Raw genomic sequence first — 24,993 nt, forward strand, 5'->3', positions numbered from 1 at the left:
TAAAGAAAAATTAGCCAGGTGTGGTGGTGCACGCTTGTAATCCCAGCTACTTGGGAGGCTGAGGCAGGAGAATCGCTTGAATCTGAGAGGTGGAGGTTGCAGTGAGATGAGATCACACCATTGCACTCCAGCCTGGGCAACAAGAGTGGAAACTTCATTTCAAACAAAAAAAAGAAAGAAAAGAAGCAGAGTTAGACTCAGTGGGAAAATAAGCGCACTACCACCTCAGGAGGGTTCCAGGGAAGAACCCCACCCCCACTCCAACCAGGTCACAATGGCTGGAGCTCTGAGGGGCCCAGGCTCCTTGAGCCAGGAGGAGAGAGGAGAAAGTCCAAGGAAAGATGGTGAGTATGGGGGCCAGGGGCCCAATACTCCCTCCCTATAGCTCCTGGTTGCTCCATTTCCCCTCCTTTCCTAAAACTTAGCTGTCTCAGAGATACCCACAAATAGAATTCATAATAGTGTACCCAGGTGTCTCTGGAACTTGTGGCATCACACAGATGCATAGCATCTGAGGCTTCCTCCCCTTTCTCAATCCAAGAGGGCATCCTGGTTCCTTTTTCTCCTCCCAGGAACAACTTACCTAGGGAAATGATACTCCAGGACTGCTCACTCCTTGCTTCCTGCTGCAGGCCCACATTATACCATCTCACTCATCTTTTAGGCCCTAACTCCCAAGAGTTCCTCCCAGAGCCCATCCTCGAATCTGCCCTGCCCCAGGTCACCCGGGCTGTGGCTGCTGTCTACCCTGAGCTCCTTTCTCCCTAACAGGCTGGCAGTCTCCCCTACTTCAACCTGCCCGACTTCACGCAGCCATCGCCGCCCTCCACTCCACCCAGCCTCCCCTCACACCAGCGCTGCCAGCCCTCTGATGCCACCAAGGGTCTGCTGGTGGCCCTGTTGGGTGGGGGCCTGCCTGCTGGCTTTGTGGGCCCCCTTTCTCGTATGGCTTACCAGGCTTCAAACCTGCCCTCACTGGAGCTGCTCCTCTGTCGATGTCTCTTCCACCTCCCTATTGCCCTGCTACTTAAACTGCGTGGCGACCCACTTCTGGGACCTCCTGACATCCGAGGCTGGGCCTGCCTCCATGCCATGCTCAATGTCCTCAGCATTGGATGTGCCTACACTGCGTTTCAGGTGGTGCCCACTGGCAACGCTGCCACTGTTCGCAAAGGTTCTTCCACCGTCTGCTCTGCCCTCCTCGCCCTCTGCCTTGAGAGCCAGGGTCTCAGTGGCTACGACTGGTGTGGACTGTTGGGCAGCATCCTAGGATTAATAATCATTGTGGGACCTGGACTAGGGACACTGCAGGAGGGGACCACAGGTCTCTGCACCGCCGTAGGTTATGGGCTGGCTTTCCTGGGAGGCCTGACGCTGTCCCTGGGGCTTCGGGTCTATCGTTCTCTGCACTTTCCCTCCTGCCTTCCAACAGTGGCCTTCCTATTTGGCTTGGTGGGGCTGCTGGGCTCTGTGCCAGGCCTCTTTGTGCTGCAGACCCCGGTGCTGCCCAGTGACCTCCTGAGTTGGAGTTGTGTGGGAGCAGTGGGGATCCTCGCCTTGGTCTCCTTCACATGTGTGAGCTATGCGGTCACCAAGGCCCACCCTGCCCTGGTGTGCGCTGTCCTGAATTCTGAGGTGGTGGTGGCCCTTATACTGCAGTATTATATGCTCCATGAGACTGTGGCACCTTCTGACATCATGGGGGCAGGGGTTGTGCTGGGCAGCATTGCCATCATCACAGCCCGGAACCTCAGCTGTGAGAGGGAAGGGAAGGTAGAGGAGTGAGATAGAACTTGGGAGCCTGGGGGTTGGGAGGGGCAGGGGTAGATAGAGGCAAAGACTGAAGACGAACATGGGAGGACAAGTGACTGCAAAAGAACTGGTGTGGGAGAGGGATACCTCTCCGAGTCAAGAGTGACTTGGGGACTTGGTGGAGAGTGACTACCTGCAAGACCTGGAGCCAGCCTGGGACCAAGGGATGTGGAGTCCAAGCTGGGTCTTGGGAATCAGGGCATAACTAAGGGGTAAAGTCTGAGGAGCAGATCCAAGGGGCAGAGGCAGGCAGGCCGTGGGCCACGGGGAGGACTTCACTCAGCAGCAAAGAGAAGAGCATTGGGGCTGGAGTGTTCCGGCAAAGACAGGGCAAAGACAGAGCCAGCAGCTGCGCTGGGGGAGGGGAGCGTGCCTCCCCACCCCTCCCCTCACGGCTAAGGTTTCCTTTTCTCGTGCTTGTGCCCCCCCCTTGGGGTGGTGACGTGACATTGACATCAAACAAGGATTACTCTGAATGTGGCTGTGCAGTGGTGTCGTCTCTGCTTTGGAGGGAGAGTGGAAGTCCTACGACCGTTCTCATTGGAGAATCCCTTGGGATCCCCGCCCCCCATTTTATTCCTGAAATATTCTACAAAGTGAAGGATTTCCTAATGTTCAGATGCCTTGACCCCAAATCCCCCAGGACTTTCGTGGCCCGCCCCATGGCTAATCTGCTTTTCTCGGATTGTCGCGGTCCCGTGATCTCTCCCGGACAGTGGCCAGGCTCCTTCCAGAGCAGGCCTCCGAGCTGAAGTCTCTTCGAGCGGCTCAGGCCATGGATCTAGGACCATGGCTCGGTACGGCGCGGCATTAGAGGCCAGGAGATGCCCACCCGTCTCTAGGGGCCGTTTGACCAACATCGGCTACTTCCGGACAAGCCACTGGTCCCGCCATCTTGGCTTGTTCATGCATATTCAGCAAGAGAACTGCATATTCATGACAACCGCCCTCCCCCGGGAGCTCACTCGGGAGGACCCGCCCCGCCCCGCCTCCATTACCGATTCGCAGAGCAGACCATTTTCCAGCTGGGGGGGTGCTACGAATGAGAGGCTTTTGCTGAAGATGAAACCGTTGTCCAAACTAGAATGAAAGCGGCCCAATTTTACCCTCGAGTCTTCAAACCTTAAATCTCAGTGCAGAAGGGGGCAGCGAGGAGAGGCGGTGGGATTACAGAAAAAAAATTCCTGTCTCCCAGTCACTTCAAAACGTCGCCCAACCAGCGAGCAGGGGGAGGACCCACGACTCTGGCTCGCACCCCGTGCGGGCCTGCGCAGGCGGCCCCGTAGCGCAAGGGAGGGCGGGAAAGGAAGGGGCGGGGACGGGAGGGCGAATCTATAAGAGGCGTCGTTCGGCGAGTTCGCTGCTCAGAAGCGCCGAGAGCGCGGCCGGGACGGTTGGAGAAGAAGGCGGCTCCCGGAAGGGGGAGAGACAAACTGCCGTAACCTCTGCCGTTCAGGAGCCCGGTTACTTATTTATTCGTTACCCTTTTTCTTCTTCCTCCCCCAAAAACCTTTTCCTTTCCCCCTTCTTTTTTTTTTCCTTTTTGGGAGCTGAACAATTTCCGGTAAGGGAAAGAAGGGCTCCTTTCGCTCCTTATTTCCCCGCCTCCTTCCCTCCCCCACCTTCCCCTCCTCCGGCTTTTTCCTCCCAACTCGGGGAGGTCCTTCCCGGTGGCCGCCCTGACGAGGTCTGAGCACCTAGGCGGAGGCGGCGCAGGCTTTTTGTAGTGAGGTTTGCGCCTGCGCAGCGCGCCTGCCTCCGCCATGCACGGGGGTGGCCCCCCTTCGGGGGACAGCGCATGCCCGCTGCGCACCATCAAGAGAGTCCAGTTCGGAGTCTTGAGTCCGGATGAACTGGTAAGCGGCTCTGCCCTCCCCTTCCTCCCTCCTTCCCTGGCGGGCGGGGCCGAACGGGGGCTGCGGAAACTTGGCGCTTTCTCGCTGCCTGTGGGTGACGGGCCAGGAGCATGGCTCAGCGCGCCAAGGCTGTGCAGGCGCCAGTCTCGGGCCTCCCAGAGTTATATTTTGCAGAGTTGAGCAAACTTAGGGCTTTGTCCGAGACAGGGGGCCTGGCTGGAGGGTAAGAAGGAGAGAAGGGTGACTGATTTCCCACTCCAGAGTTACCGACGTTAAAGGCGATCAGACGAATCTTAGGGAGTCTTTACAAGTTTGGTTAAGAAGCCAAACCCCGGATAGCTTCCTCCTCTTCTGTAATACAAATATTAATTGAGTGCCTGCTCTGTTGTGGACAGAAGAGACTCTGGGGTTACAGAGGTGAACACGACAGACCAGGACCTTAAAGAGCACTGTCTGTGGGAAAGGGCAGGCAGTAAACACAAATACAATAAATGAACAAGATAATTCAGTTAATGGCAATTGTCTCGAATAGAGTGAAACGGGGTAATGCCATGGAGAGTCACTGAGCTGGGACTACTTTATTTTTTTTACTTTTATCTTGTTTTGTTTTATTTTTTTGAGACTGGGTCTTGCTCTGTCGCCCAGGCTGGAGTGCAATGGCACGATCTCGGCTCACTGCAACCTCTGCCTCCCGGGTTCAAGCGATTCTCCTGCCTCAGCCTCCTGACTAGCTGGGATTACAGGCATGCGCCACCATGCCCCGTTAATTGTATTTTTAGTAGAGGAGGGGTTTCGCCATGTTAGCCAGGCTGGTCTCGAACGCCTGCCCTCAGGTGATCCCCCCCCTTTTTTTGTTTTTTGTTTTTGGTTTTTTGTCTTTTGGAGACGGAGTTTCGCTCTTGTTTCCCAGGCCGGAGTGCAGTGGCTGAACTCCTGACTTCAGGTGAACCACCCGCCTCGGCCTCTCAAAGTGCTGGGATTACAGGCTTGAACCACCGCGCCCAGCCTAGGTGGGGCTACTTCAGATGGGATGGTGTCAGGGTCTGGGAACGCCTGTCTGAGAAAATTTCACCCGAATAATGAGAGGCAGCCAGTCATCGAAGCCGTAGTTTCTATGGCGAGAGCTTTTCCGGCACAGGAAATAGCAAGTGCAAAGGGCCTGAGGGAGAAATGAACTTGGGCTTGTCCTAGAGGGTGAAAGGCGGCCGGTGTGGCTGAGGTTTAGTGGATGAGAGAAGAAGAGTGTTACAGAAATTGGCTGGAGAAGCATGGGATATTGTATATTAAGTTAAGGAGTCAGGACTTAATTCTGTTTTCAGTAGGTGGTCCTTGGACAGTTATAAACAGGAGAGTGACAGCAAACTCGCATTGGAAAAAATACTGCTGTAGTTGCTCTGTGAAGAACTGATACAGGAGGTGGAGAGACCAGAGAGAGGAGGGCAGTCCTAGGGGAGAGCTATTGGTGACTTGGACTTCTTCCCTTGTGGAGCTAAGTAGAGGGAGCCCACTGGCTGGGAAGAATGGAGTTGAGTGGCTGTTTGTGGATAGAGACCATTTTGCTGGAAGAAAATTCAGCTATGTCAGGAGTCAGAACGTCCTGACCTCACACCATACCACAGAATCAGTTCCAGATGAAGTTAAGACTTGAATCTAAAAAAACCCATAAAATACTAGAAAAAAATAGAAGGCTTTTGCAGTGCTCATACCAGAGACAGAAGTCCTTAATAGTAGTTAATTATAGGTAAGTTTTATGGAATGCCTAAAATGAGCTAAACATTATATATAAGGAAGACCAAGGCAGATTTCACTACGTAAAAATAAGAGCCAATTCTGTTTATAGAGGCACTGTGGCAGAGCTGAAAAACAGATCAGGAAACAATACTTGCAATTATGTAGACAAGGTTAAATTTATCGATGTACAAGGAACACTTACAAATCAGTAAGGAAAGTACCTATCTACTAGAAAAATGGGTAAAGGAGATGAAGAGGCAGTTCAGAGAAGTAGTGCAAATGGCCAACAAAGAGTTGGCTTTCTAATAAAAAAAATCCAGATTAAAATAAAATTATTTCTCTTATCCAACTTTTTTTCCCTGCTGCAAAAATATTGGGAAATAGACATGCTTATACATTGTTGGTAGAAAGATAGATTGGTAAAACCTTTTTGGAGGATGGTCTGACAATCTTTTTTTTTTTTTGAGACGGAATCTCACTCTTGGCACCCAGGCTGGAGTGCAGTGACACAATCTTGGTTCACTGCAACCTCCACCTCCTGGGTTCAAGAGAGTCTCCTGCCTCAGCCTCCCGATTAGCTGGGATTACAGGTGTGTGCCACGACGTCTATTTTTTGTATTTTGTATTTTTGTATTTTGTATTTAGTAGCTATCTGGGGTTTGGCTTCTTAACCAAACTTGTAAAGACTCCCTAGGATTCATCTGATCGCCTTTAACGTCGGTAACTCTGGAATGGGAAATCATGTTACCCAGGCTGGTCTTGAACTCCTGACCTCAGGGCACCCGCCCACCTTGGCCTCCCAAAGTGCTGGGATTACAGGCTTAAGCCAACATGCCGAGCCTCTGGTCTGACAATTTTATCAACCTTTTAATATATGAATCGTTTGATCAAGCATTACCACTTATAAAAATTCATCCTTAGGTTAAAAAAGCTTAATTCTCGCTTTCCCAGTTTTGCATAGTTTAATAAATGTTTCTCCATCCATTTTCTCAGGCCAAAAACCTAAAAGCCATCTTTGATTCTCTTTCTCACAATCTCCACTTAGTCCATCTGCCAGAGTGTCAGTTCTACTTTTCAAAATATGCCTGGAATCCAGCCATTTATGACCGTCTCCACCACTGTGTCCCACCATATTCCACCCTACTGTCATCTTTCCTGTGGAGTGCTATAGTAGCCTTAGTTGGTCTTCCTACAGTTTCTAAGAACAGCTAGAGCAGGCTAGAGAGAGCTCTTCATCTCTTCCCTTCCCTGCATGGAATCCTCTCCAGAGGTTTCAGGACTCCTTATTCTGACCTATAAAGTGCTGTTTTATCTGGCTCCTGCTTGCCTCTCCATCTCATTACTAGTCTCCTCTTTGCTTTTCTTGAACCACGCTGACTGCTTGCTCCTCTAACACTGCAAGCTTATTCCCACCTCAAGGACTTTATTATTCACTATTCCTCCTGCTTGGAACCACCTTGCTCAGACCACTGCTCTGCATGCCTGTTCCTTTATGTCTGTTCTCTGTTGAAATGGAATTTTTTTTTTTTTGACACAAGCTCTCCCTCTGTCCCCCAGGCTGCAGTGCAGTGGCTCAATCACAGCTCACTGCAGCCTCTTGGTCTTGGGCTCAATAGATGCTCCCAGGCCAGGTACAGTGGCTCACGTCTGTAACCCCAGCACTTTGGGAGGCCGAGGTGGGCAGATCACGAGGTCAGGAGTTTGAGACCAGCCTGGCCAAAATAGTGAAACTCTGTCTTTACTAAAAATACAAAAATTAGCTGGGTGTGTTAGCACACCCCTGTAATCCCAGCTACTCGGGAGGCTGAGGCAGGAGAATCACTTTAACCTGGGAGGCGGAGGTTGCAGTGAGCCGAGGCCGTGCCATTGCACTCCAGCCTGGGCGACAGAGTGAGACTTGGTCTCAAAAAAAAAAAGATGCTCCCACCTCAGACCCCCAAGCCCCATTTCAGTAGCTGGGACTATAGGGTTGTACCCCCATGCCTGTCTAATTTTTAAATTTGTTGTAGAGATGGGTTCTCACTGTGTTACCTAGGCTGGTGAACTGGGCTTAAGTGATCCCCCTGCTTGGCCTCCCAAAGTGCTGGGATTCCAGGAATGATCCACTGCGCCTGGCTGATGTCATATCTTTAGGAGCGCTTCCCTGACCACTCTGTTTAAATAGCATCCCCTGCCCTGCCCTTGCTTTCTGTGATCATTCTCTGCTATATTTTCCTTCACAGCCTGTCACTTCAGAAAGGATTCGTTTTTCTGTTTTTTGCTTCCTTGCTAGAGAATGGATTTCATGAGGGACTTTGTCTGTGTTATTCATGTTCCCTCAGTATCTCAAGTAGTGCCTGGCACATGATAGACATGTAATAAAAATGAGTTGAATAAACAAGTGAATGAAATAATGGGACAAATATGCATAGATAACGTAGAAGGACTTTTACTGCAACATTGTTTGAAAGTGACAATTGTAAATCAGTATTTACTAATAGGAATCTTTTTTTTTTTTTTTTTTTTAGATGGAGTCTTGCTCTGTCGCCCAGGCTGGAGTGCAATGGCCGGATCTTAGCTCACTGCAAGCTCCGCTTCCCGGGTTTACGCCATTCTCCTGCCTCAGCCTCCAGTAGCTGGGACTACAGGCGCCCGCCACCTTGCCCGGCTAGTTTTTTGTATTTTTTAGTAGAGATGGGGTTTCACCGTGTTAGCCAGGACGGTCTCGATCTCCTGACCTCGTGATCCACCCGTCTTGGCCTCCCAAAATGCTGGGATTACAGGCTTGAGCCACTGCGCCCGGCCCTACTAATAGGAATCTTGGTGAATAACTTAGGATGTATTATTACCATGTAAGAGAAGAACTTCCCAATAGGGTGCCACACCGGGCTGATGCCCTGAGACACTGTGGCACACGTTCACAGTGGGTACAGTGAGGTATTTTAAATTTCCAAGAGAAGCACAGGTACATTTGTCAGATACCCTGGAACTCCTAGTTCCTGGTAGTTCCATTTCAACATTAGATGGTGCCAAATCCCTTTCTATGATGTCATATTTTTGTGAAGCTGAGTTTTTAGCAGTTGCTAAGTACAGGCAAAAATCAGTTTGTAGAAGAAATAAAGGTGGTGCTGTTTAGTCCGATTCCAAGGTTTGAGAGGTGCACTGCCTAACAGTCGCCATAAGTGAGTGAGATGGTTATTTGGGAAAGAAAAAAAAATGTTATTTTGTTTTAATATATTAAAATGGTATTTTCAACTTATGTGTATTTTTTGAAATGGCTAGTTAAGTTTCTTTTTTTGTTTGTTTGTTTTTGAGATGGAGTCTGGCTCTCTCGCCCAGGGAGTGGCATGATCTCCTCTCACTGCAAGCTCCGCCTCCTGGTTTCATGCCATTCTCCTGCTTCAGCCTCCTGAGTAGTTGGGACTATAGGCGCCTGTCACCACGCCTGGCTAATTTTTTGTGGCTAATTAAGTTTCTAGGACATAAATGCTTAAGTCGTTTGCGCCTAGGTGCTTAATAAGTCACTATCTTTTCTTTGAGACGGAGTCTTGCTCTGTTGCCTAGGCTGAAGTGCAGAGGTGAGATCTCAGCTCGCTATAACCTCTGCCTCCTGGATTCAAGCTATTCTCCTGCCTCAGCCTCTCAAGCAGCTGGGATCACAGGCACCCGCCACCACACCCGGCAATTTTTGTATTTTTGGTGGAGATAGGGTTTCGCCACATTGGCCACACCAGTCTCAAACTTCTGACCTCAAGTGATCTGCCTACCTTGGCCTCCCAAAGTGCTGGGATTACAGGCGTGAGCCACCACGCTCGGCCGTGGCTCTCGTTTGACCTAGTGAGTGCTGTGAGAGTTACTGAAATAGAAGGGCACTGTGGGCTGATCATGTTAGGGAATTTATGGATAAATGAAAAAGTTACTCAAGAGTGTGCAGAGTGAAGGCCTTATGTAAAAATGGGAACATATTCACATTTTTTTTAAAGCATGGAAAAAAAAATGGGTGCTGTGACTCATGCCTATAATCCTAGCACTTTGGGAGCCTGAGGCAGGAGGATCACTTGAGGCCTGGAGTTCAAGACCAGCCTGGGCAACAGAGCAAGACCCTATCTCAATTAAAAAATAATGATAACAAATGAGCTGAACACAGTGGCTCATACCTGTAATCTTCGGGAGACCAAGGTGGGCAGATCCCTCTGAGGGTCAGGAGTTCAAGACCATCCTGTCCAGCATAGTGAAACCCCATCTGTACTAAAAATAACAAAAATTCGCTGGGTGTAGTGGCGGGCACCTGTAATCCCAGCTACTTGGGAGGCTGAGGCATATGAACCACTGAAACCTGGTAGGCAGAGGTTGTACTGACCCGAGATTGAATAATGACAAATAAAAGTATGGGACACTGTTGACAAAGGTCTACCAGAGTCATTTCTGGGGTGTAGGATTGTTGGGCTTTGATAGTGCTCTGCAAGTCTGTGATTCATATGATGTCTGTATTTTGAGGGACCAACAGATGGTTCAGTTTTGGATAGAAGGATGGGTGAGGGTGAGTGAGGGGCCTCCTGTTGTGAAATAGGTGGTATTTTAGGCTAAAATGTTTTACAGAAGTCTTGGGGGTCAGAGTATGTGGAGGTACAGAGGGCTCTTTGAGATAGAGCTGTTGTCCTTGCTATTAGAAGATGGATTTAGGCCAGGCGCGGTGGCTCAAGCCTGTAATCCCAGCACTTTGGGAGGCCGAGACGGGTGGATCACGAGGTCAGGAGTTTGAGACCATCCTGGCTAACACGGTGAAACCCCGTCTCTACTAAAAATACAAAAAACTAGCCGGGCGAGGTGGCGGGCGCCTGTAGTCCCAGCTACTCAGGAGGCTGAGGCAGGAGAATGGCGTGAACCCGGGAGGCGGAGCTTGCAGTGAGCTGAGATCCGGCCACTGCACTCCAGCCTGGGCGACAAAGCGAGACTCCGTCTCAAAAAAAAAAAAAAAAAAGAAGAAGAAGAAGATGGATTTAGATGTTGCTAGGTGAGGGTAAGGTTGCAAGGAGGTACTAGAGCTTTGTACAGCTGTGCACAAAATTTTGGGAAAAGACGGTGCTGGATTTCATTCGCAGTAGTTGACCCCTATTTATTAAAAACAACTGTCTGGCCAGGCGCAGTGGCTCAAGCCTGTAATCCCAGCACTTTGGGAGGCCGAGGCGGGCAGATCACAAGGTCAGGAGATAGAGACCATTCTGGCTGATATGGTGAAACCCCGGCTCTACTAAAAATACAAAAAATCAGCCAGGCGCTGTGGAGAGCGCCTGTAGCCCCAGCTACTCAGGAGGCTGATGCAGGAGAAAGGCTGGAACCCAGGAGGCGGAGCTTGCAGTGAGCCAAGATCGCACCACTGGAGCAGCCTGGGCGACAGAGCCAGACTGTCTCAAAAAAATAAATAAATAAAATAAATAAAAACGGCTGTCTACCATGGAATGCATAACTGATTTATATCCTGACTTATTTAAGTAAGGATTTAAAGCAGTATTCTTTTTCCTTTTTTTTTTTTTGGATGTGGAGTGTAGCTCTGTTGCCCAGGCTGGAATACAGTGGCACAGTCTCTGCACACTGCAACCTCTGCCTCCCAGACTCAAATGATTCTTCTGCCTCAGCCTCCCGAGTAGCAGGGACTACAGGAGTGTGCCACCACACCCAGCTAATTTTTTTTTTTTTTTGTATTTTTAGTAGAGATGGAATTTTAGCTTGTTGTCCAGACTGGTCTCAAACTCCTGACCTCGTGATCCGCCTGCCTTGGCCTCCCAAAGTGCTGGGATTACAGGCGTGAGCCACTGGACCCGGCCTGATTTTTGTATTTTTATTAGAGATAGGGTTTTACCGTGTTGGCCAGGCTGGTCTCGAACTCCTGACCTCAGGTGATCTGCCTGCATTGACCTCCCACAGTGCTGGGATTATAGGCTTGAGCCCCTGCGCCTGGCCGGTAATGTATTCTTTTAGGTGGAGTGTGGGCTACATTGATGAGTCAGAAGATGATCCTTGTGTTCAAGTTATTTCTTGTGACGGATTTCCTATGTATGCAGCAGATAGTTGCTGAGCCCTCACCGTATGTTGGTTACTGTGCTAGGTGCTGAGGATATGAAGAGAAAACATGACCCTTGCCCTCCAGGATTACAGTCCAATGGGAGAGACGGATGTGTCACCAAGTAATTAAAATTGGGCTGAGAACCTTGCTGGGGTGTGCATAAGGCTAGGAAGAGTTAGAGAAGACTCACAAGGTGAACTGGGTCTTAAAGAATAAATGGAAGTTTACTCCCAAGGGGGCGTGTGAAGCAAAAGGAATTTTGAGAAATCTATTGTATTTAGAACATAAATGTGGGAGGTGGGTAGGAGAATGTGGTACCAAGTAAAGCTGTAAAAGAGACTTGAAGCCAAGTTATAATAAGGACCTTATTAGCTTTGCTAAAGACAGAGGAAAGAGAATGAGTATTTACTGAGATTCAATGACAGCCCTTTTGTTCTGTGACCTCAGGGGCAGAACCCAAAGAGAACCCAGCCTGACTGGCCACCCCCTCAAGTGTTTAGCCTTTATCCTGTAGGCAGTGAGAACCAGTGTTGGCTGAAGGATTTGGGGCTAAAGCAGTTCATATATAATTTAAAATGACAGTTTGAGACTAGGCGCAGTGGCTCACGACTGTAATCCCAGCACTTTGGGAGGCTAAGGTGAGTGGATCACTTGAGGCCAGGAGTTTGAGACTATCCTGGCCAACATGGTGAAACCCTATCGCTACTAAAAATACAAAAATCAGCCAGGCGTGGTGGTGGGCACCTGTAATCCCAGCTACTTGGGAGGCTGAGGCACAAGAATCACTTAACCTGAGAGTCAGAGGTTTCAGTGAGCCGCGATTGCGCCACTGCACTCCAGCCGGGGTGACAGCGCAAGACCCTCTCTCAAAAGTAAATAAATAAATAAAGGAGAGTTCATGAACTTGGTGGTGGAAGGATAGCTCTTCCCGTTAACCAGGATATGCGTGTCTGCTGTCACCCCCTGACCCAGTCTCAGAAAGCCTGGAAGCAGAATTAGTTATTAGAAGGGTGGCTGGCTTGGTCGGCCTAGACTTTGAGCAGACAGAGGTTGAAAATGTTGAGCGTGATTTCTCTTAGGCCCCTTTGCAGTGTCTGTTCTGGAGGCCAGATTTGTACCTGCTTTTTTTTTTTTTTTTTTCTTTTGGTCTCTCATTCAAGGTGAGCAATCCCCTTCATGTTTCTCACCAGACACAAAGCAGCTGATGAGGTTCCAGCTTTGCAAATGTAGTCATACACAAGGACTTCTCCCTGAGATTTCGTCAGGTCATGTTGATGAGAGTCTTGAACCTGTCTGAGGCTGAGAGGTGTTCAGAACTTCTTCAGCTTTGCATCTGTAGACCATTTTGGTTTCTACCCATCAGTGGCCAATCAGATCTGATATGAGGGGATTACTGGTTTGACTGTCAGAAGGTAACCTCTCTTTTTCCAGGCTTTTTGAGGGTACCTCCCTGCAGTGGAGAGTCCTAAGCAGCAGGTCAATTTAACAGACATTTATCAGGAGCCTGCAATGTTTCAGGTTGAGGGATTCTGCCTGCCAGAGAGGTGCTTATAGTTATAGGAAAGACAGACACCTATAGGTCATTTTACTGCATTGTTGTATGTACAGTGACAGAGGGGCTGTGGAAGCACAGAGGAGGGGTGCCTGTCTATTTTGGGGAGGCTGTGGAAAGGCTTCCTGGAGGAAGCAGTGCCTGAGCCAAGTCTTGAAATAGGAGTTTTGCAGTGGGAAAAGCATTCCAAGCAGAGAGAGGTGCTAGCATATGAAAACCCCAGAGGAGGCCGGGCGCGGTGGCTCACGCCTGTAATCCCAGCACTTTGGGAGGCTGAGGCGGGTGGATCATGAGGTCAGGAGATCAAGACCATCCTGGCTCACATGGTGAAACCCTGTCTTTACTAAAAAATACAAAAAATTAGCTGGGCGAGGTGGCAGGCACCTGTAGTCGCAGCTGCTCGGGAGGCTGAGGCAGCAGAATGGCATGAACCCAGGAGGCGGAGCTTGCAGTGAGCTGAGATCGTGCCACTGCACTCCAGCCTGGGCGACAGAGCGAGACTCTGTCAAAAAAAAAAAAAAAAACCCAGAGGAGTGCAGCACGGGTTGTGCTGGGTGATAGGAGACTCCAAGGGATTGGTACTGAGGAGTGAACAGGAAGGTGTGGAGTATCAGGGAAATGAAGGTTGAGAACATCATAAAATCCTTTGGTAAGCTGCCCTGCTGAGTGTGGATGTTAGTCTGAGGACAAAAGGATATGCATGATTACATTTTTATTTTATTTTATTATTTATTTTTATTTTATTTATTTTTGGCACACATTTTCGTTTTAGAACGAGCACCCCAGTTGTCGTATAGAAGGATTGGAGAAAGACAGGCTGGTGACCTATACGAACGCTCTGTTGTAGACTACAAAGGAAAGGCCTGAACTAGGGCAGTGGTGGTGGGGATGGAGAAGAGAGGCAAGATTCAAGAAACACTTAGGAGGCCAGGCGTGATGGCTTAAGCATGTAATCCCAGCTAAAATCCCGCCACTGTACTCCAGCCTGGGTGACAGAGCGAGACTTCTCAAAAATAAATAAATAAATAAAGGAGGTAAAAGTGACCAGTACCTGGTGAATGACTGAATAATAATAATGTCCATTCAGAAAGCACCAATTACATCCTGGACTTAAGCTAGCTAATTAAGTCCTTAATGGTTACATAGTTAATAAGTAGTAGAGTCAGAATTCCAAATCAAGGGTCCCTGAGAGCTAAGTCCATGTTCTTTGAACTGTTCTATGCTTGAAGGTAAGGAAAAGTGAGCATAGGTTTCTGAATCTGGGGTGGAGACCAAAAGAGAGGCTTTTGTGGAAAAGGGAGTTTGCTTTTAGACATGTTTAATTTGATTTTTTGGTGGAATGTTTGCAGGGAGTTCAGCAGGTAGTTAAATATGTGAACCCAAAATCCAGAAGAAAAGTGAGGCCTGGCTGGAGTTAGAGAGTTGAGAATGAGTATCCAAGCATACGTTGGAGATACCGTGAGTTTGGTTCCAGCCCACCGCAATGAAGCAAGTCACATGAAGTTTTTTGGTTGCCCTGTGCATATAAGTTATGTTTATACTATGCTGTAGTTTACTAAGTGTAAGTGTGCGATAACATTACACTTTTTTTGTTTGTTTGTTTGAGACAGAGTTTTGCTCTGTCACCCAGGCTGGAATGCAGTGGCGTGATCTTGGCTCACTGTAACCTCTGCCTCCCGGGTTCAAGCGATTCTCCTGCCTCAGCCTCCCTAGTAGCTGGGATTACAGGTGCCCACCACCATGCCCGGCTAATTTTTTTGTATTTTTAGTAGAGATGGGGTTTCACCATGTTGGCCAGGCTGGTCTTGAACTCCTGACCTCAGGTGATCCACCCATCTCAGCCTCCCAGAGGGCTGGGATTATGGGTGTGAGCTGCCACACCCAGTGTATCTGCTTCTGAGTTGTTCTGTTTCTTCCACTGAAATGTCCCCATCAAGTCCTGGCTCTACCTTTCTTGGGATTCCAGCTATTCACTTTTGCTTCAAATCATTTCCACCAACCTGTCTTCCTAGCACCTGTTTCTCCAGTCTTTTAATAAAATCTCCGGCCAGGCCTGGTGGCTCACGTGTGTAATCCTAGCACTTTGGGAGGCGGAAGCAGGTGGATCACAAAGTCAAGAGACCTTCCTGGCCAACCTGGTGAAACCCTATCTCTGCTAAAAATACAAACATTGGCTGGATGTGGTGGCGCTCACCTGTAATCCCAGCTACTTGGGAGGCTGAGGCAGGAGAGTTGCTTGAACCCCAGAGTCGGAGGTTGCAGTGAGCAGAGATTGAGCCACTGCACTCCAGCCTGGCGACAGAGCGAGACTCCATCTCAAAACAAAACAAAACAAATAAAATCTCCATTTGGACACGAAAAGATTCAAGCAGGTCTGGCCTTGAGAAGGGGAGGGCGTGACGAAGAAGAGGGTAAAGACACAGGACTGCATCTCTGAGTGCCTCATTTCTTATTAGGGGCTTGAGTTGGTGGGGCATGTGTTGGTGCAGAACACCTGGGCTGTCATGGCAAGGATACAGGTACAGAGAGGCTCCTGCCAGGATCTCAGATTCATGAGCTTGATTTCTACTTGGGAGGAACAAATAAAGCATTGTTTTGTTTTTTTGTTTTCCCTGAAACAACTTTTATTTCTTTTTGTGGCTAAATCCTGTGAATGTCAGAGACCTAGAATTCAACCCAGATTGAAGTCTGGGGTTCATGTCCTAGTGGCAGGTGATTTGTATGGAACCCTGGGTCGACCATTATCTAGTGTGAGTGCTTTTCCTGCCTCAGTGACTGGAATAAGCGTCTGACTTGGAATATGCAACTTTGGCCTTTTCAGAAGTGTATACACACCAATCCCCCATTCCCCTCACTCCAGGCTAAACTTAGTTCTTCTGTAAGTAGTTCAGGGTTTTCCCAGACCTTAGTCCAGAGCTCCCCAGCCACAAAGGCTAGAAACTAGGAACGCTGTTTAGTTGTTGGCCTTTCTTTGTTTGCAGAAGCGAATGTCTGTGACGGAGGGTGGCATCAAATACCCAGAGACGACTGAGGGAGGCCGCCCCAAGCTTGGGGGGCTGATGGACCCAAGGCAAGGGGTGATTGAGCGGACTGGCCGCTGTCAGACATGTGCAGGTAAGTGCTGGGGACTGGGTGGGATCCCAGAGGGGAGGTGGGTTGGGTCCTCAAAGAAAACTAGGGTCAACACCTGGAGGCCTCTGAGATGAGTGGGAACTGGGAGGAAAGCACTGGGTGTGTGTCCCACAGGAAACATGACAGAGTGTCCTGGCCACTTTGGCCACATTGAACTGGCCAAGCCTGTGTTTCACGTGGGCTTCCTGGTGAAGACAATGAAAGTTTTGCGCTGTGTCTGCTTCTTCTGCTCCAAACTGCTTGTGGACTCTGTGAGTGGGGAACAGGCTCTGGTCTGGGTGGGGGGCTGCTTGGTAGGGGGCAGGGGGGACAGCTTCAACTGACCCTGCTCTGCCCTGTCCCCAGAACAACCCAAAGATCAAGGACATCCTGTCTAAGTCCAAGGGACAGCCCAAGAAGCGGCTCACACATGTCTACGACCTTTGCAAGGGCAAAAACATCTGCGAGGGTGGGGAGGAGATGGATAACAAGTTTGGTGTGGAACAACCTGAGGGTGACGAGGATCTGACCAAAGAAAAGGTGGCTGGGACTGGCAGAGACTTTTGGGAAGGAGGGGTCTGAGGCCTGGAGGGAGGCAAACTGGAAGGGAAGGATGTGGCGGAACAGGAGGGGCTGGCCTGGTGTGGAGGGAAATGACCCAAGCTCTGGACTCTGATCTTCCCTGTCTCTCCTTGGAAGGGCCATGGTGGCTGTGGGCGGTACCAGCCCAGGATCCGGCGTTCCGGCCTAGAGCTGTATGCGGAATGGAAGCACGTTAATGAGGACTCTCAGGAGAAGAAGATCCTGCTGAGTCCAGAGCGAGTGCATGAGATCTTCAAACGCATCTCAGATGAGGAGTGTTTTGTGCTGGGCATGGAGCCCCGCTATGCACGGCCAGAGTGGATGATTGTCACAGTGCTGCCTGTGCCCCCACTCTCCGTGCGGCCTGCTGTTGTGATGCAGGGCTCTGCCCGTAACCAGGTCAGTGGCTCCAGGGCTCTACCTGTTATCTGGAGGGTGAGGTGTCTAAAGGGAGGAAGCGCTGTAGGTGGGGCTGGGGTGTGCCTGGGGGATGGATGGATGGACCTGGGTTTGAAAATCCCCTGCCACTTACTACTGTATGACCTTTAATGAGTCCCTTCACGTGGTTAAAGGCCACAAAGGTGTTTCTGAGTCTATAAATGATAGTGGGCGGTGCTGCCTCCTGGGGCATGTGAGGATGAGAGCTGTGCTGTGTGCCTGGCACATGCCTGCCAAGCGCTGGCAGTGGTGGCTGGACCATGATGATTCTGACTTCCTGCCTCAGGATGACCTGACTCACAAACTGGCTGACATCGTGAAGATCAACAATCAGCTACGGCGCAATGAGCAGAATGGCGCTGCGGCCCATGTCATCGCAGAGGATGTGAAGCTCCTCCAGTTCCATGTGGCCACCATGGTGGACAATGAACTGCCTGGCTTGCCCCGTGTGAGTCAGCATGCTCCCCACCCCTCTGTGGATTGGAGCCAGGGTGGGGGCTAGCATGAGGCCTCAGAGCTCTGGAAGCGGGCCCAGTGCTGACTTTCTGGGTTGCCCCCACCCTGTGTTTTTTCCTCACAGGCCATGCAGAAGTCTGGGCGTCCCCTCAAGTCCCTGAAACAGCGGTTGAAGGGCAAGGAAGGCCGGGTGCGAGGGAACCTGATGGGCAAACGAGTGGACTTCTCGGCCCGCACTGTCATCACCCCCGACCCCAACCTCTCCATTGACCAGGTCGGCGTGCCCCGCTCCATTGCCGCCAACATGACCTTTGCGGAGATTGTCACCCCTTTCAACATTGACAGGTGTGTCTCCGTTGGAAAGCCCTTCCCAGAATGGCCAGGGAAGACACGGCCTCAGCGGCAAGGCTTCGAGAGTCTGCTCACCCGCCTTGGGCGTGGGCTTGGAGCGAGGCGGAGTTGAAGTTCTGAAGTTTAACTTCCACTCAGGGCTCTGCGGTGAGGGTGGCTGCAGGGGCTTTTTAGGAAGCATTGAGTTCATTGCGCCTCTTTCCTTCCTAGACTTCAAGAACTAGTGCGCAGGGGGAACAGCCAGTACCCAGGGGCCAAGTACATCATCCGAGACAATGGCGATCGCATTGACTTGCGTTTCCACCCCAAGCCTAGTGATCTTCACCTGCAGACCGGCTATAAGGCATGTAGCAGGCCAGGGCCTCTCTCAGCCACCTGAACAGAAAGCTTTTCGAAATGGGGCAGGCTGGGATAGGCCATCTGAGTCTGTCTTGTTCATTGGGATATTGGGATCCAGACTTGACTGTCTCGCTTTTTTTTTTGTTTTTTTTTTTTGTTTGTTTTTTTTGGAGACGGAGTCTGGCTCTGTCGCCCAGGCTGGAGTGCAGTGGCCGGATCTCAGCTCACTGCAAGCTCCACCTCCCGGGTTCAAGCCATTCTCCTGCCTCAGCCTCCGGAGTAGCTGGGACTACAGGCGCCCGCCACCTCGCCTGGCTAGTTTTTTGTATTTTTTAGTAGAGATGGGGTTTCACTGTGTTAGCCAGGATGGTCTCGATCCCCTGACCTTGTGATCTGCCCGTCTCGGCCTCCCAAAGTGCTGGGATTACAGGCTTGAGCCACCGCGCCCGGCCTGACTGTCTTGTTAAAGGCTACTGCTGCCTAGGTGTACAGGGAGCTGCTGGCCTCTGGCATTCAGGGTGAGGGTGGCATAAACCCAGGGGCAGCGTGCACATGGCAGGGAAGAGGGATCTGTGGAGCAACAGTGCAGAAGGCTTTATGTTCGAAATGTCTCTTTTTTTTCCCCGACTGAGTTCCTTGAGATTGGTGGATGCTGTGTATCATTCATCCCTGATAACCTGGTGTTTGGCCCAGGACCTTGTCCAGAGGAGTGTTATTAAGTGTTTCAAGTGAATTAGCACCATGGTGTCATCTCTCAGTTTGCAAGGGACTTTATTTAAGAAGAAGACAGCCTCGCTCTATCACCCAGGTTGGAGTGCTGCAGAGTGCAGTGCTGTGATCTTGGCTCACCGCAACCTCCACCTCCCAGGCTCCAGCGATTCTCCTGCCCCAGCCTCCCGAGTAGCTGGGATTACAGGCGTGCGCCACCACGCCCAGCTAGTTTTTGTATTTTTAGTGGAGACGGGGTTTCACCATGTTGACCAGGCTGGTCTCAAACTCCTGATTTTAAGTGACGTGCCTGCCTCAGCCTCCCAGAGTGCTTGGATTATAGGCGTGAGCCACTGCGCCCGACCTGCAAAGGATTTTAGGTCCATTGTCCTTTTATTCTTAGATACCTCCTTCACTGAGACCTTTTCCTTACCTCACCTCCCTAGGTGGAACGGCACATGTGTGATGGGGACATTGTTATCTTCAACCGGCAGCCAACTCTGCACAAAATGTCCATGATGGGGCATCGGGTCCGCATCCTCCCCTGGTCTACCTTTCGCTTGAATCTGAGGTCAGTCCCTGGCTGAGGGAAGCAGGTTGGAACTAGGGGGGAGGCCAGTGGGGGGTGCCAGGCCGGGTGGCTCCTCGAGGTTTCGCTGCAGACATCTTCCCAACCCTGACTTTTCTCTTCCACTGTAGTGTGACAACTCCGTACAATGCAGACTTTGATGGGGATGAGATGAACTTGCACCTGCCGCAGTCTCTGGAGACGCGGGCGGAGATCCAGGAGCTGGCCATGGTTCCTCGCATGATTGTCACCCCCCAGAGCAACCGGCCTGTCATGGGTATCGTGCAGGACACACTCACAGCAGTGCGCAAATTCACCAAGAGAGACGTCTTCCTGGAGCGGGTGTGTGGTCCAGATGGAAACCTGGCTCAAGTGGGCGGTGGGGCTCCTGGATGCAAGGTGGAGGCTGGGAGGAAGAGCTGTGTTTTTTTTCCTGACTTACCCAGCAGTGGTCTGTGAGATTGCCTTTTCTGATGGGCGAACCTCTAGGTTAGGAAAACTCAGAGGCCAAAAAGGTGTAAGGCATTAATTCCCCATTTAATTCCTTAAAATTTCTATTTTTTTTTTTCTTTTTTTTTTTTTGAGACAGTCTTGCTCTGTTGCCCAGGCTGGAGTGCAGTGGCGCGATCTCAGCTCACTGCAGGCTCCATCTCCTGGGTTCCCGCCATTCTCCTGCCTCAGCCTCCCGAGTAGCTGGGACTACAGGTGCCTGTCACCACGCCTGGCTAATTTTCTGTATTTTTTAGTGGAAACGGGGTTTCACCGTGTTAGCCAGGATGGTCTCGATCTCCTGACCTCGTGATCCGCCTGCCTCGGCCTCCCAAAGTGCTGGGATTATGGGTGTGAGCTACTGCGCCTGGCTAATTCTTTAAAATTTCATGTAATACCTGGTATTGTCTGTAAAGGAAAGGTAAATGGAAAAATAAGTAGGACCTTGTTAAAATTTTATTTTTCTGCCGGGCGCGGTGGCTCAAGCCTGTAATCCCAGCACTTTGGGAGGCTGAGACGGGCGGATCACGAGGTCAGGAGATCGAGACCATCCTGGCTAACACGGTGAAACCCCGTCTCTACTAAAAAATAAAAACAAACTATCCGGGCGAGGTGGCGGGCGCCTGTAGTCCCAGCTCCTCGGGAGGCTGAGGCAGGAGAATGGCGTAAACCCGGGAGGTGGAGCTTGCAGTGAGCTGAGATCCGGCCACTGCACTCCAGTCCGGGCGACAGAGCGAGACTCCGCCTCAAAAAAAAAAAAAAAAAATATTTTTCTATTGTAACTTTCACTTATTTTCTAATTATTAAAAGAAATTTATGCTTATTGTTAAAGAACAAAAACAAAAATTTCACTATTACAATGAATTTTTAACTAAAAGTTTTTGCGACTGGGCGTGGTGACTCACACCTATAATTCTAGCACTTTCGGAGGCCAAGGCAGGCACATCATTTGAGGCCAGGAGTTGGAGACAGCCCTGACCAACGTGGAGAAACCCCATCTCTACCAACAATACAAAAATTAGCCGGACTGGTGGCAGGTGCCTGTAACCCCAGCTACTCGAGAGGCTGTGGCAGAATTGCGTGACCCCAGGAGGTGGAGGTTGCAAGGAGCCCTGATTGCACCATTGCCCTCCAGCCTGGGCAACAGAGTGCAAGACCCTGTCTCAAAAAAAATAAAAGTTTGGAAAAAACTTCTGTCATCTTTGCTTCCAAAATCTGGCTTTCTCCCTTGGGCAGGGAAACCTCCCCAGCATTTCTCTCTCATCCCTGAGACGTGGGGCCTGCAGTCTGACTTCCTGTCTGCGTTACTGTTTGTCTCACAGGGTGAAGTGATGAACCTCCTGATGTTCCTATCAACGTGGGACGGGAAGGTGCCACAGCCGGCCATCCTGAAGCCCCGGCCCCTGTGGACAGGCAAGCAGATCTTCTCCCTCATCATACCTGGTCACATCAATTGTATCCGTACCCACAGCACCCATCCCGATGATGAAGACAGTGGCCCTTACAAGCACATCTCTCCTGGGGACACCAAGGTAGGGCCTGGCTTGTGGCTGTGTGAGGACAGAATCTGGACATGGGAGCCAGCACCAGAGCGGGGGACCTGAGTGGGTGCTTTGTCCTTAGGTGGTGGTGGAGAACGGGGAGCTGATCATGGGCATCCTGTGTAAGAAGTCTCTGGGCACGTCAGCTGGCTCCCTGGTCCACATATCCTACCTAGAGATGGGCCATGACATCACTCGCCTCTTCTACTCCAACATTCAGACTGTCATTAACAACTGGCTCCTCATCGAGGGTGAGCATGGAGGCGTAGTACCAGGACCTTTCTGTGAATTCTCTTAACTTCTTAGTGTCCTTCCATCCCTTTCTTTCCTCCTTGGATTTGGTGTCCTCTGCTTCTACTGTTGGCTATAATTCCATTCCATGTTTCTTAGAGGTCCAAAGGGGTTTGCTGATGCCTTTCCCTGTCTCTAGGTCATACCATTGGCATTGGGGACTCCATTGCTGATTCTAAGACTTACCAGGACATTCAGAACACTATTAAGAAGGCTAAGCAGGATGTAATAGAGGTGAGAGGGAAGGCCACCAGAGACGGAATAAGGGGTTTCCAGGGACTTTGAAGTTAGCATCCTCAAGAGCAAAGGGAGTGTAAAGTTAGAGGGAAGGGGCGGGGAGTAGGGATAGATGTCTCACCAAGAGCTCTGCCTCCAGGTCATCGAGAAGGCACACAACAACGAGCTGGAGCCCACCCCAGGGAACACTCTGCGGCAGACCTTTGAGAATCAGGTGAACCGCATTCTTAATGATGCCCGAGACAAGACTGGCTCCTCTGCTCAGAAATCCCTGTCTGAATACAACAACTTCAAGTCTATGGTCGTGTCTGGAGCTAAAGGTTCCAAGATTAACATCTCCCAGGTGAGGAGCCTTGTCTTTCCACATACGGGGCCACACTGAAGTTTGGGAGGAGGAAGGAAGGTGTTTGTGTGTATTAGAGTCAGGAGGATCACGGGAGTTGGGAAGAAATCTTGGGAACTGTTATTCTTAAGGCAGAGGGAATTCAGTACACCCCAACTTTCTGTTTCCCAGGTCATTGCTGTCGTCGGGCAGCAGAACGTGGAGGGCAAGCGGATTCCATTTGGCTTCAAGCACCGGACTCTGCCTCACTTCATCAAGGATGACTACGGGCCCGAGAGCCGTGGCTTTGTGGAGAACTCCTACCTAGCCGGCCTCACACCCACCGAGTTCTTTTTCCACGCCATGGGGGGTCGTGAGGGGCTCATTGACACGGCTGTCAAGACTGCTGAGACTGGTGAGGCTTTCCTTAGGGGTTTTCCTTGGGCTGTTACCAGGGACTGCTGCAGGCTGAGAAACCCCTGATAGGTGGGGAGTGGAAATGCTCAGGCTCCTATTCCCAGGGTATAATTCTGGCCCTTGTGGAAAGAGTAGAGAGTCAAGAGTAGGCAAACACCCTTGTTTGGATTGCTGTGCAGCATTGCGCAGTACAGGGATAGAGCTTTCCGGGGCTCTGCTGGCCTGTCCCATGGGGGTGGTCCCTGCTGGGCTTTTTGTCCATCTAGTGGTAGACACTGAGTGTTCATCCAAAGGCCTTAGACAAGGGAGTACTAGCTGACTCTTCAGAGAGTAGGTTACGGCCCCAGCCTGGGTCTTTGGGCTTTGTCATCCCCTTTTTGCCTTGGGTCCTACAACTGATTACTTCCCTCCAGGATACATCCAGCGGCGACTGATCAAGTCCATGGAGTCAGTGATGGTGAAGTATGATGCAACTGTGCGGAACTCCATCAACCAGGTGGTGCAGCTGCGCTACGGCGAAGACGGCCTGGCAGGCGAGAGCGTTGAGTTCCAGAACCTGGCTACGCTGAAACCTTCCAACAAGGCTTTTGAGAAGAAGTGAGGAGGCGGGCAGGCGGGTGGTTCTCGCCCCTGGGGCTCAGGGCCTGAGTAGTAGGATTCCCATACCTATTCCAGAGAGAGAGCCTGGAATGCGTCTTGCACTAGAGCTTACCTTTCAGCGTCCTTTTCCCACCTATCTGAAACAGCTGTGTGACACGGGGGAGGAGGTAGATGGAGGTGGATTTAAGATCAGTCCCCATTTTGTCCTTGCCGATATTATAAAGCAGATGCAGAGGGGTGGGCCTGTACTCAGGTCCCGCTGGCAGTCCTTGGGCCTGAATTTTTCTCTGTCCAAGATTCTTACCTCCAAACCACTGTACCTGGTCGGCTGTGCACGTTTGGAAACCTTAGAGCGCGTTTTGTGGGGACCAAAGTCCCAGAGCCTACCTGCCCACTGGCTACCCCTTGCACTTCCAGGTTCCGCTTTGATTATACCAATGAGAGGGCCCTGCGGCGCACTCTGCAGGAGGACCTGGTGAAGGACGTGCTGAGCAACGCACACATACAGAACGAGTTGGAGCGGGAATTTGAGCGGATGCGGGAGGATCGGGAGGTGCTCAGGGTCATCTTCCCAACTGGAGATAGCAAGGTGCGTGTGGGTGGGAAGTGCTAACACTAGCGATGTGCCTCCCTGGATGGCTGTCCCCAGACACAACCCTCCCTCCATTCCCTCCTCCCTCAGGTTGTCCTCCCCTGTAACCTGCTGCGGATGATCTGGAACGCTCAGAAAATCTTCCACATCAACCCACGCCTTCCCTCTGACCTGCACCCCATCAAAGTGGTGGAGGGTGAGTACCTGCTTAGGGGTCTCCCAGCCAGGCTAGGGGATAGGAGACTGCTGGGCCCTGGTCTGATGATCTCCTCACCTCTAATTGGTCTCCAGGAGTCAAGGAATTGAGCAAGAAGCTGGTGATTGTGAATGGGGATGACCCACTAAGTCGGCAGGCCCAGGAAAATGCCACGCTGCTCTTCAACATCCACCTGCGGTCCACGTTGTGTTCCCGCCGCATGGCGGAGGAGTTTCGGCTCAGTGGGGAGGCCTTCGACTGGCTGCTTGGGGAGATTGAGTCCAAGTTCAACCAAGCTATTGTGAGTGTTGTTTTCCTCCTTTTACCTGTTGACTTCTCTGGTTTCCAAGAAGAGCCCACTTTGTCCACAATCACGTAATAATAGTTGTCATTCATGGAGAGACTACTGTGTACCTCACCAAGTCCTGTGTTTGGGCCATTATCCCTTTGTACCATCATGGCTTTAAAACACTCCTAGCGGGGGAGGGTTTGTTAGTCCCACGTTGCAGAGAAAAACTGAGACTTGGGCTGGACGTGGTGGCTCACGCCTGTAATCCCAGCACTTTGGGAGGCCGAGGCAGGCAGATCACAAAGTCAAGAGATGGAAACCATCCTGGCCAATATGGTGAAACCCTGTCTCTACTAAAAATACAAAAATTAGCTGGGTGTAGTGGCGTGTGCCTGTAGTCCCAGCTACTCTCGGGAGGCTGAGGCAGAATTACTTGAACTCTTGGAGGTGGAGGTTGCAGTGAGCTGAGATC

General features: G+C 50.7%; 3 protein-coding genes across 3 annotated transcripts in view; 2 read left to right on the forward strand and 1 right to left on the reverse strand.

The window, feature by feature from the left end:
* The window catches only part of ZBTB4 (zinc finger and BTB domain containing 4), a 24,710-nt gene extending 21,640 nt beyond the window's left edge, over nucleotides 1-3,070 (reverse strand). Inside the window, exon 1 of the mRNA XM_011958520.1 lies at nucleotides 2,811-3,070. The gene's annotated coding sequence lies outside the window, so the exon portion shown is untranslated. The remainder of the gene's footprint in view (nucleotides 1-2,810) is intronic.
* On the forward strand, nucleotides 167-2,292 carry SLC35G6 (solute carrier family 35, member G6). Its single transcript, XM_011958519.1, has 2 exons — nucleotides 167-344; nucleotides 772-2,292. The coding sequence occupies exons 1-2, from the start codon at nucleotides 342-344 to the stop codon at nucleotides 1,783-1,785; spliced, it is 1,017 nt and encodes a 338-aa protein (XP_011813909.1). The 5' UTR covers nucleotides 167-341; the 3' UTR covers nucleotides 1,786-2,292.
* A 107-nt stretch (nucleotides 3,071-3,177) lies between the features above and the next one.
* The window catches only part of POLR2A (polymerase (RNA) II (DNA directed) polypeptide A, 220kDa), a 40,201-nt gene continuing 18,385 nt past the window's right edge, over nucleotides 3,178-24,993 (forward strand). Inside the window, exons 1-19 of the mRNA XM_011958523.1 lie at nucleotides 3,178-3,668; nucleotides 15,976-16,108; nucleotides 16,241-16,377; nucleotides 16,472-16,645; nucleotides 16,805-17,086; nucleotides 17,412-17,573; nucleotides 17,706-17,926; nucleotides 18,143-18,275; nucleotides 19,426-19,550; nucleotides 19,679-19,889; nucleotides 21,359-21,568; nucleotides 21,660-21,828; nucleotides 22,008-22,102; nucleotides 22,245-22,448; nucleotides 22,620-22,842; nucleotides 23,258-23,441; nucleotides 23,862-24,033; nucleotides 24,127-24,232; nucleotides 24,328-24,533. Coding sequence (XP_011813913.1) covers nucleotides 3,576-3,668; nucleotides 15,976-16,108; nucleotides 16,241-16,377; nucleotides 16,472-16,645; nucleotides 16,805-17,086; nucleotides 17,412-17,573; nucleotides 17,706-17,926; nucleotides 18,143-18,275; nucleotides 19,426-19,550; nucleotides 19,679-19,889; nucleotides 21,359-21,568; nucleotides 21,660-21,828; nucleotides 22,008-22,102; nucleotides 22,245-22,448; nucleotides 22,620-22,842; nucleotides 23,258-23,441; nucleotides 23,862-24,033; nucleotides 24,127-24,232; nucleotides 24,328-24,533 — 3,240 coding nt within the window. The 5' untranslated portion in view covers nucleotides 3,178-3,575. The remainder of the gene's footprint in view (nucleotides 3,669-15,975; nucleotides 16,109-16,240; nucleotides 16,378-16,471; nucleotides 16,646-16,804; nucleotides 17,087-17,411; nucleotides 17,574-17,705; nucleotides 17,927-18,142; nucleotides 18,276-19,425; nucleotides 19,551-19,678; nucleotides 19,890-21,358; nucleotides 21,569-21,659; nucleotides 21,829-22,007; nucleotides 22,103-22,244; nucleotides 22,449-22,619; nucleotides 22,843-23,257; nucleotides 23,442-23,861; nucleotides 24,034-24,126; nucleotides 24,233-24,327; nucleotides 24,534-24,993) is intronic.

The sequence above is a fragment of the Colobus angolensis genome, unplaced genomic scaffold (genome assembly GCF_000951035.1).
Source record: "Colobus angolensis palliatus isolate OR3802 unplaced genomic scaffold, Cang.pa_1.0 Scaffold47, whole genome shotgun sequence".
NCBI lineage: Eukaryota > Metazoa > Chordata > Mammalia > Primates > Cercopithecidae > Colobus > Colobus angolensis.